The sequence below is a fragment of the Falco biarmicus genome, chromosome 4 (genome assembly GCF_023638135.1).
Source record: "Falco biarmicus isolate bFalBia1 chromosome 4, bFalBia1.pri, whole genome shotgun sequence".
NCBI classification, from domain to species: Eukaryota; Metazoa; Chordata; class Aves; order Falconiformes; family Falconidae; genus Falco; species Falco biarmicus.
Window position 1 is genome coordinate 13,678,644 of NC_079291.1, and position 17,193 is coordinate 13,695,836.

The 17,193-nt window shown below is 39.8% G+C and overlaps 2 protein-coding genes across 2 annotated transcripts in view; one reads left to right on the plus strand and one right to left on the minus strand.

Annotated features, from left to right (window-relative positions):
- Window positions 1–17,193, minus strand: part of ACAD11 (acyl-CoA dehydrogenase family member 11) — a 35,570-nt gene that overhangs the window by 2,434 nt on the left and 15,943 nt on the right. Inside the window, exons 14-17 of the mRNA XM_056336263.1 lie at window positions 4,041–4,107; window positions 2,460–2,545; window positions 2,194–2,265; window positions 1,164–1,318 (exon numbers count right to left, since the gene is read on the minus strand). Coding sequence (XP_056192238.1) covers window positions 1,164–1,318; window positions 2,194–2,265; window positions 2,460–2,545; window positions 4,041–4,107 — 380 coding nt within the window. The remainder of the gene's footprint in view (window positions 1–1,163; window positions 1,319–2,193; window positions 2,266–2,459; window positions 2,546–4,040; window positions 4,108–17,193) is intronic.
- Window positions 4,114–15,572, plus strand: ACKR4 (atypical chemokine receptor 4). Its single transcript, XM_056336267.1, is given in 2 exon segments — window positions 4,114–9,045; window positions 13,507–15,572. Coding segments are annotated over 2 exon segments (1,161 nt in total). The 5' UTR covers window positions 4,114–8,965; the 3' UTR covers window positions 14,588–15,572.

Below are 17,193 nucleotides of genomic sequence, written 5' to 3' on the forward strand. Positions count from 1 at the left end.
GACTGTGGATGCGGTAGCTGTGGCAGCTGCAGGAGGCACGAGCTAACGCTCAGCACTTGCTTCAGTGCAAAGTCTGGGGGCTGAGCTTAGCCCATGCCAGCAAAGGTGGTTGGAACCTGCGTGGAGGCGTTCAGACACTTCTGCCAACAGCTCCCAGGGCTGTGACTAACTCCACATGGGCGGTGGCGAGTCAGCCTGTTAGCCAAGGCAGCATCCCCTCTTTCTAGCTATCCTAGAGCTGTGGAGAATGTACGTGGCCTATGCAGCTGGCCTCCAGGTCTTGCCTGTGGCTCCGTCAAACACTGGTTTTACATTTATGAGCTTCTGAGAAACAAGAGTGCACCTCATCCAACTCATTAATTCTAGGTTACGGTTGTGAATGGAAGTTTGGCAATGACATGACTGGAAAATGGATATGTAAGATTGTTCCCTCTGGATCTGTACAAACAATTTTCTATAACCTGTGCCAGACACTAATTCAGTTTCCTCTTTCCGTTGCCTTTACTTGTTTTTTCCAATAAAGTCATCCTAGCTTTTGGATAAGATTGAGGAACTCTTGAAATGGGATGGGCCAACTACTAAATGCTGACAGTTCTATAAAAAGCAGACTGTCATTTTTTTATTATTCTTGCAAGCTCTCCCTCAAAAAACAGTATTTCAATTCAAGAGCAAAATAAGACCAAAAATCCCCACATGGCCTTGGCTTGGTCTGTAGTTCCATAAGTAAGTACAAATAATTCATCAGAGAAGTAAAACTTTTAGTCAAATGTAGACCCTTGAGTGTCTCTGGTAAGCACGAACATAGATGTCTAGGTGACAAAATCAATGCACGAAAATGGTGAATTCACATTTTAACTACAGAAACATAACCTGTATGCCTGAAAAAATACCTGTCCAAACTGATCAGTGAAAGCAGAAAAAAACCCCATGATGACAAAACCCTTATTCAAATCCAGCAAAGAATATCCAATTCATTGCAAGGGGGGAAAATATCCTGCAGGTTATAATTAAAAATGGGATTCTCGCACTGGGATTTTTTTCCTTTGCCACCTATAGCATTATGAATTCAAGGTTAGGGCACACCAGAGTCACAACGTTCTGTGTGGGCAAAACAAAGGGTGATGTTGGGAGCACGTGAATTGAGACAGAGGGAACATACTTACATGGTGATACAGTTTCTTCCCAAAAGTCTCTCTCTGTGCTGCGCGCTTGCACAAGATCTCTAAAGCTGTTTCAGCCGCACCGAGGGACCTCATGCAGTGATGAATGCGGCCTGGCCCAAGCCGACCTTGAGCGATCTCAAAGCCCCTGCCCTCACCTGGTTGGAAAGAAAAACAGGCACATGCAGACTCAATTGCCCCTTGACATGATCCACGGTTCTGAGCAGAAGTGGCTTCAGAGCACCAGAGCTAGAAGCAATCTTCTTAAAAATTTATTTTACACTTTACAGAACTGTTGGTTTTTTACTCCAACTAAATCTGTACTGACAGACAGTTAGTAGCACTTATAGCACCAAGCACACTCCTAAGATGGTTTCTGAGAGGATTTGATTTACCTGTTTTAATTTAAATGTTAATCTTAACTGAAAAATACATCCATGGGATCTGGTATGAGGTATGAGAACCTGGGGGGAAGACTCGGAGGTTTCCAGGTCCTAAGGCTACTCCGGAAAGCTTTCAGTGAAATAAAAACAGCAGAGAGGAGACAGAAGAAATCAGGATTTATAGTAAGTGAGAGAAGCAGAGCAAAGCTCTCCCTGCAGAAGGTCACGTGCTGGCCTGCTCATTCCTTCCTTTTTTTTCCATTCTGCTAAGTCTGTAGGCACTCAGGCTTGGACAGCCGTGGACTACAGCAGAACACTCTTTTTAGAAGTCTGTAAAGTCTGTGAGAAGTCAGTTTGGACAAAGAATGCCACTGACAGTTTCTGGTTTGCTCTACTTCAGGGAAGTGATTTGCACGTGACAGCTACAGCTGCCCTGCTTCCTTCCTTTACCTTTCTGCTCTGAACAAGTTACATTCAAGCAGCAGGTAGACTGCTAAAGGAAGAGTGGGCTCCCCCTCACGTGTTTGAGACCCTGGCTCAACTGACCATAGCAGTCAACTGACCATAGCAGGTTCATAAAATAAACCACCATTTCATAAAACTTGGCTCATTACTGTACTTACTAAAAAGGAATTAATACTGAAACTCACCCAGTATTATATTGGAGACAGGTACTCGCACATCATTAAAGTGTATCTCAAAATGTCCTCCATGGATCTCATCTACAGGGAAAGAGAAGACACAACAGCAGGGTAAAATGGAGGAGGACAACAATATGGGTCTTCAATTCCTAACTCTTCTTCTATTACATGCATTTCACTCATTTATTTCATGTACAATATTTATTAGTATTACTGCAGCTTCTGAGAGTACTAACAAATTAATACACGTATAGGTGATAAATGTTACCACCTACCCAGGTAGCCAAACACTGAGAGGGGTCTTATCAGCTTCAGCCCTGGTGTGTCCATGGGAACAATAATCATGCTGTGCTGCTTGTACCTGATCAAGACAAAATGCACACGTTATGATTAACTTTGAGTCTCCCTTCTGTCCCCTCCCACCACTTTTATTTTCTATCCTCAATTTAGCATCACATAAAGCCAATACTGAGATTTATCTCTACTGACTGCAGCCACCCTGCCTGCATGCAGTGTGGCATGCATGCTTCAACACTCCCTGAATCACCAGTCAACGAGTTAAAAGGTACTACACCAGCATCTAATGCACCACAACTGTAAAAATACTGCTTCTGTCCCTTCTGCATCACCCAGTCAATTTCCCACACTCACCACCACCTTTCGTTTTTGTTCTCAAAACATGTTTATCATCATCATCATCTTGGTTTGCTTATAGTTTAGGAAAAAAAATCCCAATGTTTAAATTCCTTCAGAATATTTAAAGTCAGCTATTAGTCACACAGAACGGGAGGTGACATCTCAGGTCCCTGAATTCAGTTGCAAGTCCTAGCAAGTGCAGTATCACATAATCCCCTCCAAGAACTTGCATTCAGCTTCCAAGAGCTTTACAGATGCCACTGTCTGCACAGCTGCTGCACAAACCCTGCTGTAGGCTGGAAGTAAGTTAGTGTTTACTTGTCAACGGAACCTAGCCAAATCTAAAAACTTAATCAGTGGAATTTGGGCTAAAATCCAACTCAGAGATATAAAAGTTCCACTTCTTTTGCATTACAAGCTGCGTGATTTTAATGGAACCAGTCACGAAGCATTTTATTCATCATTTGCGTAGGTTTTTGTAAAAGGCAATTTTAGTTTGGTAATGAGTTGAACAACAACATTTATTTTAAACATGAAGAGGGAAGTATTATATTACACAGATAGGAATGGAATGAGTAGGTCTGATTAAAGATGTACAATGCTGTCTGCTCCCACATCTTCACAGAACAAGCATCCCATGTTTCAAACTTAACTTTCTACGCCTACAGATAACTTTGTGAAAAACAGTAGATACCTTCAGGTCTCTGATGTACCACCGGTACTCATTCCATTCAGGAACCCCAGAAGTTTGGGGTTTTTATCATTTAAGCACACGATTCTTCCTCTTGTTAATTATTTTGTATGCTACATTCTGGAAATAAACTGCAAGCCAGAGATAGTTGTTGGTGGAACAACTGATGCAGAATAGAAATAATGTGGCCAACATAAAGTTAGTGAACCCCCAAAATTTCCTGATCCAATTCATCACACAGCTGCACAAACAAACACTAGAGCTAGTGCCAGTGCAAGGGGGGAAGCATGCCAACGCAAGCTGGTGACAGCGGTAAGGTTGAAAGGCTTCAGTCAGCAGCAGCTGGTGGCAAAACAGGAGCTTGGTCAGTAACAGACACATGCACAGGTTTAAAACCGCCCTGTAATTCATGAGCACATCCAACTGATCAAGGCACTTCATGGTATTTCACTTAACAAAATTTTTGCAAGCAGTGATTCCTCCAGGGAACAAGTTCTAGGTAATTCTCCACGCTCCTATGAATCCTTACCTGGATGCTGAGGAGTTCTTGGTTTTGCCCATTACAATTGCAACTTTGCAATTTGGATTCCCAGCACCTTAAAAAAAACACAAACACAATAATAGCTTTCAATATTAAAATCTCAGTGTAGGATCCAATGAAGTTTCATACGAATAAATCTTACTCCCTTCCTTTCATGACACAGGAGCAAAAGCATGCAATCTACTTCAGTGTTCATACTCCGAGTAATCAGACAAACAAAATACACCTTCTTGCTTAACATGGAAAAGGGAATTGACTTGTGAGGAGGGGAACAATGAAAAACCAAACATCCAAATCCTCAAGGATCCAGCTCCATCATCTAATCCTATGAAAAGAGAACAAGAAGGTGTTTGAAATGGAATTTAACTACTTCTTTCTCCATTATGTGATACCAAAGCACACCTCAAGCTGAGATGTTGCCATTTCAAAAGTAAACCTTCTTACAGCTATAAAGACTGGAGGATCTATGTGGGAATGAAATGCTGACCACAATATAACCAAATTACACAAATAAGGCTGTCAAAGGGTTATGATGATGGCTTTGCTACTACTTCAGTGTAAATTCTCTGGAATGAATGTTTTTTTTCCCCCTTTATGCAAATAATTTTAGTTTGCACTCCAAAGAAGTATCCGAATGGAAATCATTGCCTGAAAATAATCTGCCAGCACTTAAAGGCATTGATAACATTACGTGTCTTTGTAGCGTAAAGCTAACATTTTAATGTACAAGCCCTAAAGAAGATTCTACCATTAATTAAAATGGCATCTTATTTCCAAGAGCCTTAATCCTCGCAACCTTTTATTTTAAAAGTTTCTTAGTACCAAAGCATGCTCTCATTCCTTTCAAAGTCTCACAGAGATGACAAAGCTAGGGAGCCTGGGAAAAACCTGATTACACCTGACATATGTAACAAACAGTATTTTTTTTATTGCTATCTCAATGCAGATGACAAGCTTTGCAGGGATACAATTCAAGATTTGATCTGCACCAACTCGGTTTGTTTTGAGGTCAGAAACAAAGATGATTTTTTAACTTCTCTGGCAGCTGCTATCACAAGGTTTGGGAACCTCTGGTCTAAACAATACAACCACCTGGCTTTGAGCTGAGCTACTTCCTCCTAAACACAGTCACAGTGATGGCTGGGAAGCGGGAGACAGATTTATTTCGTTCTGATAAACACTGCCTGTTTTGTGGGCCAGACCGCTGGCTGTTTACTTTCCTGTAACATGCGATATGCAAAACTTTGCAACATGCTTTTCACCCATTGTTATTGAAGTGGGATTATATTCGTGGCCCTTGAGCTGTACAATGCTCATGAGCTAAAATATTTGAGTGAAAAGCTGGGTTGGGGGAAGGGGGGGGGGGAGGACGTAAATCAGCTTGGTAAAAAACAGAGGTAGCTCTCAAACAGTTGGCTCATTTGGGCAACTACAAGTGCGTGACCAACCCCAAAATAACACAACATATGCTTTGGAACGCACTGTCCTGCAAAGAGAAATGCTACAACTCTTAAGGGGTATTTAACTCTTCTCCTTTTCCACAGAAGGTAAAGAATTGCAAAAGTGGTATTTTCTAAACATTTATCTTGAAGTGATGTTTACAACAAAAGACATTTTGACTTTCTGGAATATCTTCACAAACTATTTCGTAAACAATCCTCAAGCCACATCCCTGCTTCAAGAAAAGACAAATTTCACCGTGTTGTATGAAAAAAATCCAAAGAAGCTTTCATGTTGAACTTGGAGAGTAGTTCACCGAGAGATAGACATCTGGTTAGATGCTCTAAATCATTAGTACTAGTTTCTGGAAGGCAAATTAATACCTCTGTTTCTATGTGCTTCTTCCCATCTGAACACAGCAAAGGCATCCCTTAGACTCTAAAGTCCTGAAAACCTAAAGCAAGTTTTATGCAGCTTTGACCCATAAACACCAGAAAGAGCTCTGGTCTAATGCAAGACTTCAGTCTTTCAGACTCCAGTGCTCTGGAAGAAATGCAGACTGCCTGGAGGGAATAAACCTCTGATTCGTAAATGGCATTTTTACAACACTTACGGAATTCAAAGAAGCTGCTGGAGGATGGGGGAGAAGAGTCAGCGAAGCCTGACTTTTTGGCAGGAGTTAAGACAGTAGTTTTGCAAGAAATGCACAACGGACCAAATAGAAATAGAGATTTTAGAAGGTCAGTTTTAAACATATTTCCATATGGATAAGCTTTTTAAGAAGCTTCTTCATATATATGTCTGCACAACCTATCCAAAACTTTTAAACTGTAATGTTGCTACATTGGGAAACATTATAAGTTTAATGTATTACATTTTTTAACTCTTCATGGCACCTACATAGGCAAAGACTATATTTTTCAATGTGCTAAGAGGGTTGATCAAAATCCTACTAAAAGCCTAGTCTTTGCTGTCAGGGGGTGTAATATGCTTAAGATTACTGATCCTCACACAACCAACTTACACAGGTTCCTTCTGGTGGAGAATACTAAATGTGGCACAGACGGACAGTACAACCTTTACTTAAAGAAGCTGCCATATAACCTGGTTTCAGAAGCCAATAGCACTTAATTCTTGCAGCCTAATTAGCTATTTTTCAGTGTCCAGTCTTCAAATTTTTGTCTAAGGTGATTAAGACAGGATCGTCTACTGCATGAATGCTCAGAGTAACTATGACTCTTGCCGTATTGGCTGCTGCATTGGTAAGCCCAGTGGGTTACCTCACTCTGCTAAAGATCAGAGGACTGTGGTGACATTACAGACTTGGCAGCTTCCTAGAAAGGCACTGATAAACACATATTCTGGACTCTCCTACAAGAAGAAACCGGACGCAGTAGGGTGGATGGCAGCATGGTATTGATTGTTGTCATATGGGAATCTTCTGAAGGAGCAAAGAGGACACCCCAAGATCCTGCAGTAATTTCTATCCACTAGCACAATGTATTCCACATTTTTATCTCGTCTTCTCCAGATAACGCTGCTGAGCATCTGGTTCTCATATGACAAAGATCATAACGTAGCTGCAAGCAAATTTGCTACAACCGGTAAAGACAGAGTCAGTGCTGGGGTTCTGCAGCTAATCAGCAAGGGCTATGTCCTGCCACTGAATGTGGCTGCTAACTGTTCCCAGGAGGGCGCACAGTCTCAGATGGTGCCAGTGAGAGCAGCTGCTGAGTTTAAGCATCTTTTTTTCCTCACCTTCATCCCACTTTTACACAGCCACAAGTCCTTCTTTGTTAAACAAGATCCATTGTCATGCTGCATTCACTCTTACTTATTTTATGATGTTTATTATTTTTGAGCCTATAGGGCCATATACTGAAATGTAGTACTACACAACAGTATTACTTCTGAACCCTGACTGGAAGGTTCTGTCCTCCCTGCACCCTGCAAAGTCACAAGGAGCTGGGGCACTGTAATAAACAGCACAAGATTTACATGAACAGCGTTCCTACAGGCTGGCCACAGGGCCTCTCAGGCACTGGTAACACAGTCTTCTTTTCTGCAGGCAACACACGGAGATATTTCCCTGGAAGCTTTCTTAGTCCTAGCCCGATTGTTCTGTCTTGTGGGGGACCGTATTGAGACAAAGCCTATTCAGAACTGAGAGATTCACCTATCGCAAAGAGATATAGCTCAGTCATCTAAGCAATGATAGGACCTGCAAGAAGCAGATGGGCTGGAAGCAACACAAATGTCTTATTTGCTGCTGTGAAGTACTGTGATAACTCAGGATAAACACATTTCAGAAATATTAGGAGCACTCTTTCTCTAGATTCCAATGCCTCTTCCAACCCATTTTTCTTTCTTGTTGTGAATTCAAATGAAGATAGAAGCATGTGGGAAACGCCTGCCCATTACATTCTTAGCTGCCCATTTTGAAAAACCTTTCCTTTCACACATTCCAAAATAGTTGAAGAACACAGATGGCTAATCCACCCATGGCACGTGCATCCATTTAGTCAATGTATCACAAAGCAAAACCTGACTTCTGTCTGCTCAAAATCTCTCTCTGTTGTTGGCCTTCAATATTGCATTTACTGAAACTCATTAGACTGCTACAGGATACAGGATAATTCAAACAAAATAAAAGCTCTGGAAGACCATGGAAGGCTCCTGACAGTCTGCACAAGGTACTCTGCAGAAGAGACCAATTTGAAGCTGTAAAGACTGTGGAAATTTAAGCAAGATCCAGTCATTTTAGGAATTCTTAGCACTGGTAGATTCATGCCTCAGCGCAGAAATGCTAATGTCTGCATGTAAATGGCACAACTTCCTCATCTTCCCTTTCCTCTAAAATAAAACAAAAATACCTACAGGGTGCAGGACTATCTGCTTATACTCTGCTTGCCAATTTACCATGTGCTTTCACATCTTTTCCCTATCATCTTCCTGGTTTTGTTTAGTACCACATACTGAAACAGCAACCTTCACCATCTCAGAAAAAGTAACCTCATCTCTCCATTGTATCCCCTAGAAAGTTAATTAAAAAGGGAATATAAGGATCCCTTAAAACCTTATATAGGCAGCCATTAAATGCACAGTAGTCCCCTGAGGCAAAAATATAGTGACTCCCTACAGGTAACTCTGCCCCAGGCAGACCTCCCCTTCTTTCTCTCCTTTTCACCTTTTAAATGTTTGAGTTGATAAAAGCCTTTTGATGATGTAAAAAAAATATTTAGACTTTCAAGAATAAAACAACCAACACCACAGTGAAAGAGTAAGAGAGTCTTGACCTTCCACTCACATTCTGGTTGGAACAGGGAGGAATGTAGGAAATGTATGTGTTCAACATGAGAAGTTTCCAGGAAAGCCAGATTATTTTTTTTATTTTTTTTTTTTTTAACTGACAAGCCAAAATGAAAGTGCAACTGACTTCCAGATGAGGGTGTGGTGCTTGAAGACAAAATGCAATGTGTCAGACCAATTCAGATCATTTCACTGAAGCACATCTCTATTGCAGTACCGGCTACTAGTCTACTGACAAAAGGAGGTTAGTTTTTTTTAATATTTACTGCTCTGTATATTATGTGTGATATACTTACCTTGTTTACATAGAGAAGAGCTAGGATTTAATGTAGTTAAGTTGGCTTTACAGAAATACATCATTTCACTAAGGCACATGCTCATTTCCAGTCTTAAAATTAGATTTGTTTAGCAGAAGAACAGAAAACTTTAATTCATGAAAGAAAAAAAAACCCTGTCTGTTTAAACTGGGATATTAACTTCATGTTGAATGTTGTATATGAATACTCATAAAATCCCTTGTCAAGTTTAAACACACAGAAACAATGAATTTGTGTCTAAATGTAAGGCTGGAGTAATTCTGCAAGAAAACATACAGGCTGTCTGTTAACATATCTATTAATATACCTCTTAGAAAACACTACTTGAAAAAAACAGCTGAGGTTCTGAGCTGTTTTGGGTACTTGCGGGCAGTTTTGTATGCAATAAGAATGTTTTCTGTGCATAACATCCTGAGAAGTCTCCAGCTGTAAGATGCACTGTACCCACAGCAATTTGTATGAAATTCCACATAGGCTTAAGGCAGCTCACTGTGTGGGATGGAGACTAAACTAAGCCTATTCCAGCACCGTTCAGCACCCCACGGCACTACTCTGCTTTGCTTTATGTAATGAGCATGTATACATGCGCCCCAGAAAAAAGATTAACAGGAATGACAAACATGAATGGGTATGTTAGCCAAAACATAACTGTGTTTTTATGGGAGAAATTTCAGCGGTTAGAATTTAGGTAACTTTGTTTCTGTCAATAACTCAGGTCAGGCAAAAGCCTATCAAGGCAGCAGAGTATGTTCCTCGCCACTGCCAAACCTCTTTGCGATATGCAGACTTGTTGAAGTTTGCACCGAAATGTTTATTGTTTGTCTTTCAAGCAAATTTGCCAGTGATACAATTTGATTAAGCATTCCCAGATGGGTTCTGCAATAAGTGTTTTAGATCACAAGCAAATCTTTTCAGTTTCATTTTTATTTTAATTCTAATCTTGGCTAAATGGATTAAACTCTCCCTACAGCAATTTCTCTTCCACAACAAAAAAAAAAAGATAAATTTGCTGCTGATCTCTGAATCTCTCCTCAAAGTGCCATAAAGCTGCAAAAGATTACCCATGCTGAAAAATCCTGCTAAAATAGCTTGTTAGGCATAGAACAGACATCTCTCGCAGCAATAATAAATAGAATTGCTGTATTTTTCCATTCTGCACACCTCGTTTAGGCAGCAGTAAATGACAGATTACAAGACTTAAAATAAAAGTAATCCTTTTTAAGGTTTAATGGGAAGTGGTTTGAAATGTTAACCGAGTAATCCAAGGAGGTCATTAAGGATGAAGCCAAACCAAACAGTTCATTTCTAACACACTTTAAAAAAAATTTAGATTGCAGATTCACTGCCGAAAAATAAATATCAAGCAAAAGTAGATATTATTCATTCCTTTCTATTTAATTGGTCTGCATCCCTGAATACAAGATCAATCATTTTTTCCTGCCAGACAGAATATATTAACATTTTTTTAAGAGATACTGTTCACAATAAAGGTTTGCCAACCCTTCATATAAACCCTGAAAAACAGAAATGGTATTTGGAACTTTTGAAGCTTGAAAAAGCCAAACTGTAGCTCTCGGGCAGAATAGCAGATAAGAATCTGCTTTCAGAAACGCTGGCCTCAAATTCCGAAACACTGCAGATGATGAGAAAGGGGGATGTGCTTTTAATTCTCAGCTGCTTTTTGCTAGTGCTGTTAAGAAATCTTAATCCCATTTATTTCAAGAAAACAGGGCACTGCTGGACTGTAGTTGACAACAGAAAGAATTTCAGCAAATTAGTCAATGAACACAATTCCAGGAAAAGAAGAGAATACCGTAGGACATGACTTGCTTAAGACTTATCTGAAGATAAGAACTCTCAAACTTCAACCCTAAGCTGGCAGCAAGAATAGAGCCTTAGTTGTTTACAGAGTACTTTGTCATGAAAAACAGGAGAGTTTCTGAGCTGTTTGGGTACTTGCGGGCAGCTTTGTATGCAGTAAGATTCCTTTCTGACATATCCTCAGAACTCTCCAGCTGTAAATTGCAGTGTACCCACAGCAACTTGATTCTGTATGAAATTCCACATGGGCATGGCTCACTGTGTGGGATGGAGACTAAACTAAGCCTATTCCAGCACCGTTCAGCACCCCACGGCACTACTCTGCTTTGCTTTATGTAATGAGCATGTATACATGCGCCCCAGAAAAAAGATTAACAGGAATGACAAACATGAATGGGTATGTTAGCCAAAACATAACTGTGTTTTTATGGGAGAAATTTCAGCGGTTAGAATTTAGGTAACTTTGTTTCTGTCAATAACTCAGGTCAGGCAAAAGCCTATCAAGGCAGCAGAGTATGTTCCTCGCCACTGCCAAACCTCTTTGCGATATGCAGACTTGTTGAAGTTTGCACCGAAATGTTTATTGTTTGTCTTTCAAGCAAATTTGCCAGTGATACAATTTGATTAAGCATTCCCAGATGGGTTCTGCAATAAGTGTTTTAGATCACAAGCAAATCTTTTCAGTTTCATTTTTATTTTAATTCTAATCTTGGCTAAATGGATTAAACTCTCCCTACAGCAATTTCTCTTCCACAACAAAAAAAAAAAGATAAATTTGCTGCTGATCTCTGAATCTCTCCTCAAAGTGCCATAAAGCTGCAAAAGATTACCCATGCTGAAAAATCCTGCTAAAATAGCTTGTTAGGCATAGAACAGACATCTCTCGCAGCAATAATAAATAGAATTGCTGTATTTTTCCATTCTGCACACCTCGTTTAGGCAGCAGTAAATGACAGATTACAAGACTTAAAATAAAAGTAATCCTTTTTAAGGTTTAATGGGAAGTGGTTTGAAATGTTAACCGAGTAATCCAAGGAGGTCATTAAGGATGAAGCCAAACCAAACAGTTCATTTCTAACACACTTTAAAAAAAATTTAGATTGCAGATTCACTGCCGAAAAATAAATATCAAGCAAAAGTAGATATTATTCATTCCTTTCTATTTAATTGGTCTGCATCCCTGAATACAAGATCAATCATTTTTTCCTGCCAGACAGAATATATTAACATTTTTTTAAGAGATACTGTTCACAATAAAGGTTTGCCAACCCTTCATATAAACCCTGAAAAACAGAAATGGTATTTGGAACTTTTGAAGCTTGAAAAAGCCAAACTGTAGCTCTCGGGCAGAATAGCAGATAAGAATCTGCTTTCAGAAACGCTGGCCTCAAATTCCGAAACACTGCAGATGATGAGAAAGGGGGATGTGCTTTTAATTCTCAGCTGCTTTTTGCTAGTGCTGTTAAGAAATCTTAATCCCATTTATTTCAAGAAAACAGGGCACTGCTGGACTGTAGTTGACAACAGAAAGAATTTCAGCAAATTAGTCAATGAACACAATTCCAGGAAAAGAAGAGAATACCGTAGGACATGACTTGCTTAAGACTTATCTGAAGATAAGAACTCTCAAACTTCAACCCTAAGCTGGCAGCAAGAATAGAGCCTTAGTTGTTTACAGAGTACTTTGTCATGAAAAACAGGAGAGTTTCTGAGCTGTTTGGGTACTTGCGGGCAGCTTTGTATGCAGTAAGATTCCTTTCTGACATATCCTCAGAACTCTCCAGCTGTAAATTGCAGTGTACCCACAGCAACTTGATTCTGTATGAAATTCCACATGGGCATGGCTCACTGTGTGGGATGGAGACTAAACTAAGCTTGTTCTACTGCTGTTCAGCAACTGACTCTACTGCTGTGCTTTATGTAACAGGCATGTATATGTGTGCCTGAGAAACAAGCAAGCACACTCTCCCTATGTTACACTCGTATCCCGGATCTGCCAAAATTTATGACGGTAGGCACAGAATATTTCTGCTTGCCTCTCAGCTTTAATCTGTTAGTATTCCTTATGCACTCTATTGTAATAGCATTTACAGCCTTCAGCTGGTACATCTTTGCTTTGTAGAGGCTGTAGAGAGGAAGGTGTAATTTCAACCCTACAAAGGTACACATTTATTTTGCAATTAATATTGTTAAACGTAACTCCATCAGAGCAGTTTAAGCAATGATGGCTCCTCAACTGAAAGGTGGAGACCAGTGAGGTGCACTCCAAGCACCTTGCAATCTCAAACACTAAGGTTAATGAAAACATTTAAATTTAATCCCTTTTACTCTGTATTGCATGTGCGGATGTAGTCAGTTACCCTATTTGATGTAAGAATGTGAGACAGTCTGTTCTGCCTCCATCACTGTCTAGCTCTAATGTATTCTCAGTATCCAACTTCTTTAAACTTAAAATGTGTAAGCAACCTTGAGCAAGGGATTTAGGCTTCAACAGAATTTTTAAAATGTAAACCCAGTATTATTTGTTTGGTCTTCCCTTCTTCCCTGCTTTTTCTTGTGTCTTGTAGCTTTGCCATGGGCTGGGATACGAATAACTCAACCGATTACTGGATTGAGGATGAAGAAGACTATCTCAACTCTGTAACAGATTACAATACATATGAGCTTCTCTGTGAAAAGAGTGATGTGAGAAATTTCAGTAAATTATTTCTCCCTGTGTTCTATGCATTGGCTTTCACTGTTGGAGTTGCTGGAAATTCATTAGTGGTTGCAATTTATGCCTATTGCAAGAAACCGAAGACTAAGACGGATGTGTACATCATGCACCTAGCCATTGCTGATCTGCTCTTGCTCTTTACACTCCCTTTTTGGGCTGCAAATGCAGTGCAGGGATGGGAACTTGGAAACTCAATGTGCAAGCTCGCTTCTTCTCTGTACACCATGAATTTCAGCTCTAGCATGCTGTTCCTGGCCTGTATCAGTGTGGATAGGTACAAGGCCACTTCCGAATCCCAGAGTCATAGAAGAATTGGTAAACACTGCAGTGTTACCTGCATCTGTGTCTGGCTGTCTGCTATTTTCCTCAGTATCCCTGAACTGATATTTAATCAAGTCAAGAAACACAATGACAGGAATGAATGCCTTCCTGTATTTCCAATGAACATGGAAACACTCTTAAAAGCAACCATTCAAATCTTGGAAATTATCCTGGAATTTCTGCTTCCTTTCCTAGTAATGCTGATCTGCTATTCAGCTACTGCTCGAGCAATCTTTAGATCTGCAAATGTTAAAAAATCTAGACCTTTTATGGTTCTGCTGGCAGTAGTGGCTGCTTTCATTATCACCCAGCTACCTTACAACATAGTTAAGCTCTGGCGAGCCATAGATATCATCTACATGTTGATTACTGACTGTGATGCAAGCAAAACCATAGATGTTGCACTCCAGGTCACCAAGAGCATAGCTTTGTTTCATACCTGCCTGAACCCTCTTCTCTATGCCTTTCTGGGTGCCTCTTTTAAAATGCATATTATGAAAATCGCAAAAAATTATGGATACTGGAGAAGACAACAACAGAATGGAAGACCTGAAGAAATTTCTATGAATTATGAAGACCACACTGAAGAAACAATTAGTTTCACTATATAGCATCTCCATTACTTTCATTATCTTATATAACCAAGGGAATTATTTACTAATTCTGGTGGTATTGTTTCAGCAGCTTTTTCACTGCATTTCAACTTTCAGATGAATTTCTGAACCTGCAGACTAGCCAAGACAGTACAGTGCAGTTCCAAGTGGAACATATTGATCAAAATTAGGCATCAGGCAAGAACTAAATCCTGAAATTCCTAGAAACTACTAGAGCTGTTTAGTAGGGGGAAAAAAAAAAAAAAAAAAGAAAAGAAAAAAAACCAACCCAAACCCAAAAAACCTACAACAAACCCCAAACACCTAAAAAAATCCCAAGATGTAAATTTAAAAGTGTCACAGTAGCAGGCAATTAAATAGCTGTGTAGCGAACAATCTGTACACGTGCAAACATCTACATAAAACAGAAAAAGGAACCATCAGTAATAAAATAGCAGTACAGATTCTTTTGTACCAAAAATTAATAATCTTGTGTTTCTCCAACTATTCTGTAAAACTTTCGCACATTTGCCTAATAAGTCAGTTCCATTTCTTTTCCTCTGCTATCATTCCATATACTTTTGCAGCTTGAAGTGAGGTATAAGTTCATGGCTGAGAACTGAGAGAGAGGAGAAAAAACCCATTCTGTATGTCATTCCGCATACATATAGCAACAACAATATCCTCCCCAACGAACAGTAAATCCTTCTCAGTAACTACCAAAAATGACCTTTAACCTCTCCTTTTTGGCTCACTCTAAACTTCAACAAGCCCGGTACCCCGTGGGAGGCACATTTTAGATCTCTGTAAATGCTACCCCAGTGTCAAATATACAAAATAACGTTAAAGCATTGGCAGAAATGTAACGAAAAGTTAAGTTAATCTTCAGATACAGGGCCTGGAATTTCTAGTCTGAATTTGTAAAATGAATCAAACACTACAACAACTGTATCTGCTAAAATATATGGAGATAAAATAAAATCAAAGAATACAAGTACGCTTTCATTTATTCGTGCCTTTGTCTTTGTTTTAGTAGATACTGACATATCTCTTCACAGGCATTTATCAATTTATCAAGCTGGAGGGCTTACTTGATGAACAATTGAGGTTCTGACTCAATATGGAGCTCATGGTCAGTGGGATTTACAGTTTTCTCATGGAGAGGTACCAAGGTCGTCCCCTGCCAAAGTCCTGGCAAGGATGCCAGGAAAACAGCAGTTTTCCATGAGTGTCTGCAAGCATTTAAAATATATTGACATGCTAAGCTTTCAAGATGAAAAAAGTGCTATTACAACATACTGTCCCTGCCTTCAAACACCTCAGGGGCTCTGAAAAAATGCCTGATCTATGGCTTATGAAAGCCAACAAGAGTGTCTCATTCCTAGACACTGTTGCTAGTTACACAGTTATGGACTGGAAGAAAAAGCTCTAAAATGACAGACAAGGAACAACAGTAGGATAAACACAGCACAAGCCTCTTCTCTCTGGGTGGCAAAAGCTTACAGAATTTCTGCCCAGTATTTTACAAAGTACTAGGGCGTGAACAGACAAGTCAGAAGCGCTTGACAGATGGTCTACACATACACCATAAATCTGACATATTTAAGCCATACTGGATTTACTGTAGACATGCAAAGCACCCATTCCACAAAGGAACTGACTCCTTCCATATGTGATTTATGACTTGTCTTCACAAATACAGAGTGGTTGCACCCAGAGCGACATTCTGACCAGGCTGCCAGGCTTCTGGAATTCCCAAATGCCCAAGGTCCTAAAATCCCACTCACAGTAAAAAGGAAGAAAGAACCCCAAACCCTCCGAAACCAAAAAAACCAACCAGGCAGAAAAGGAGACTCTGAGCTGCACGTATGTGTTCCTCAATCTTCTTGAAATCACGGTGCCTTTTAAGCATCTGTCTTTATGCAAACCTGACTGTCCTAGTTATTTTGATCAGAAATAAGACAAACCAAATCATGCTTACTCTCTTATGTTTACTCTCCTTTTTTTAATCCACATAAGTAATATTATGAATAATATTTTTGTGTGTGACCTCCTACAAACTTTCCTATTACTACCTTAGGAACCGCAATGCACAGCTGGGAAACACTGATCCAGAGCAAAGGTAGCAGCCAGCAGTTAAGCAACGCTCTCATGTCAAGAGACAAGATACCATGACACCTTTTGCTGCCCGTTTTGCAGTACTAGGAAAGAGAGAGCCCTATTTTCTGGTAAGTCTAGGTATTGCACAAGCGTGTATCAGGTAGCTGCCACTCTCACAAGGTACATAAATGAAACATTCAAGTTTCACTCCAGTTGGCACCTCACTGTATTTAGTTGGCTTCCTGACTCCCAGGGAATGATGATTTTCAAGTTGTTGTCACGTATGTTTTGGTGAAAACGTAACAGTGCTACAGTACCAAGGACTTATACTACTTATGGTACAAATACATTGATTTCTCTGCGAAGTACAGTATAAGAAAATCCAGTTCAACTGCATCACAGGCTAGTTTAAAAAGCAGCCAAATTCTACTGTAACTGCACAATATACTCAAACCTCACAGACAAGCTCCCAAAGGCAGCTTCATAAGAACAAAGTTTAAAGGCTACAGCCTTACAGAAATACG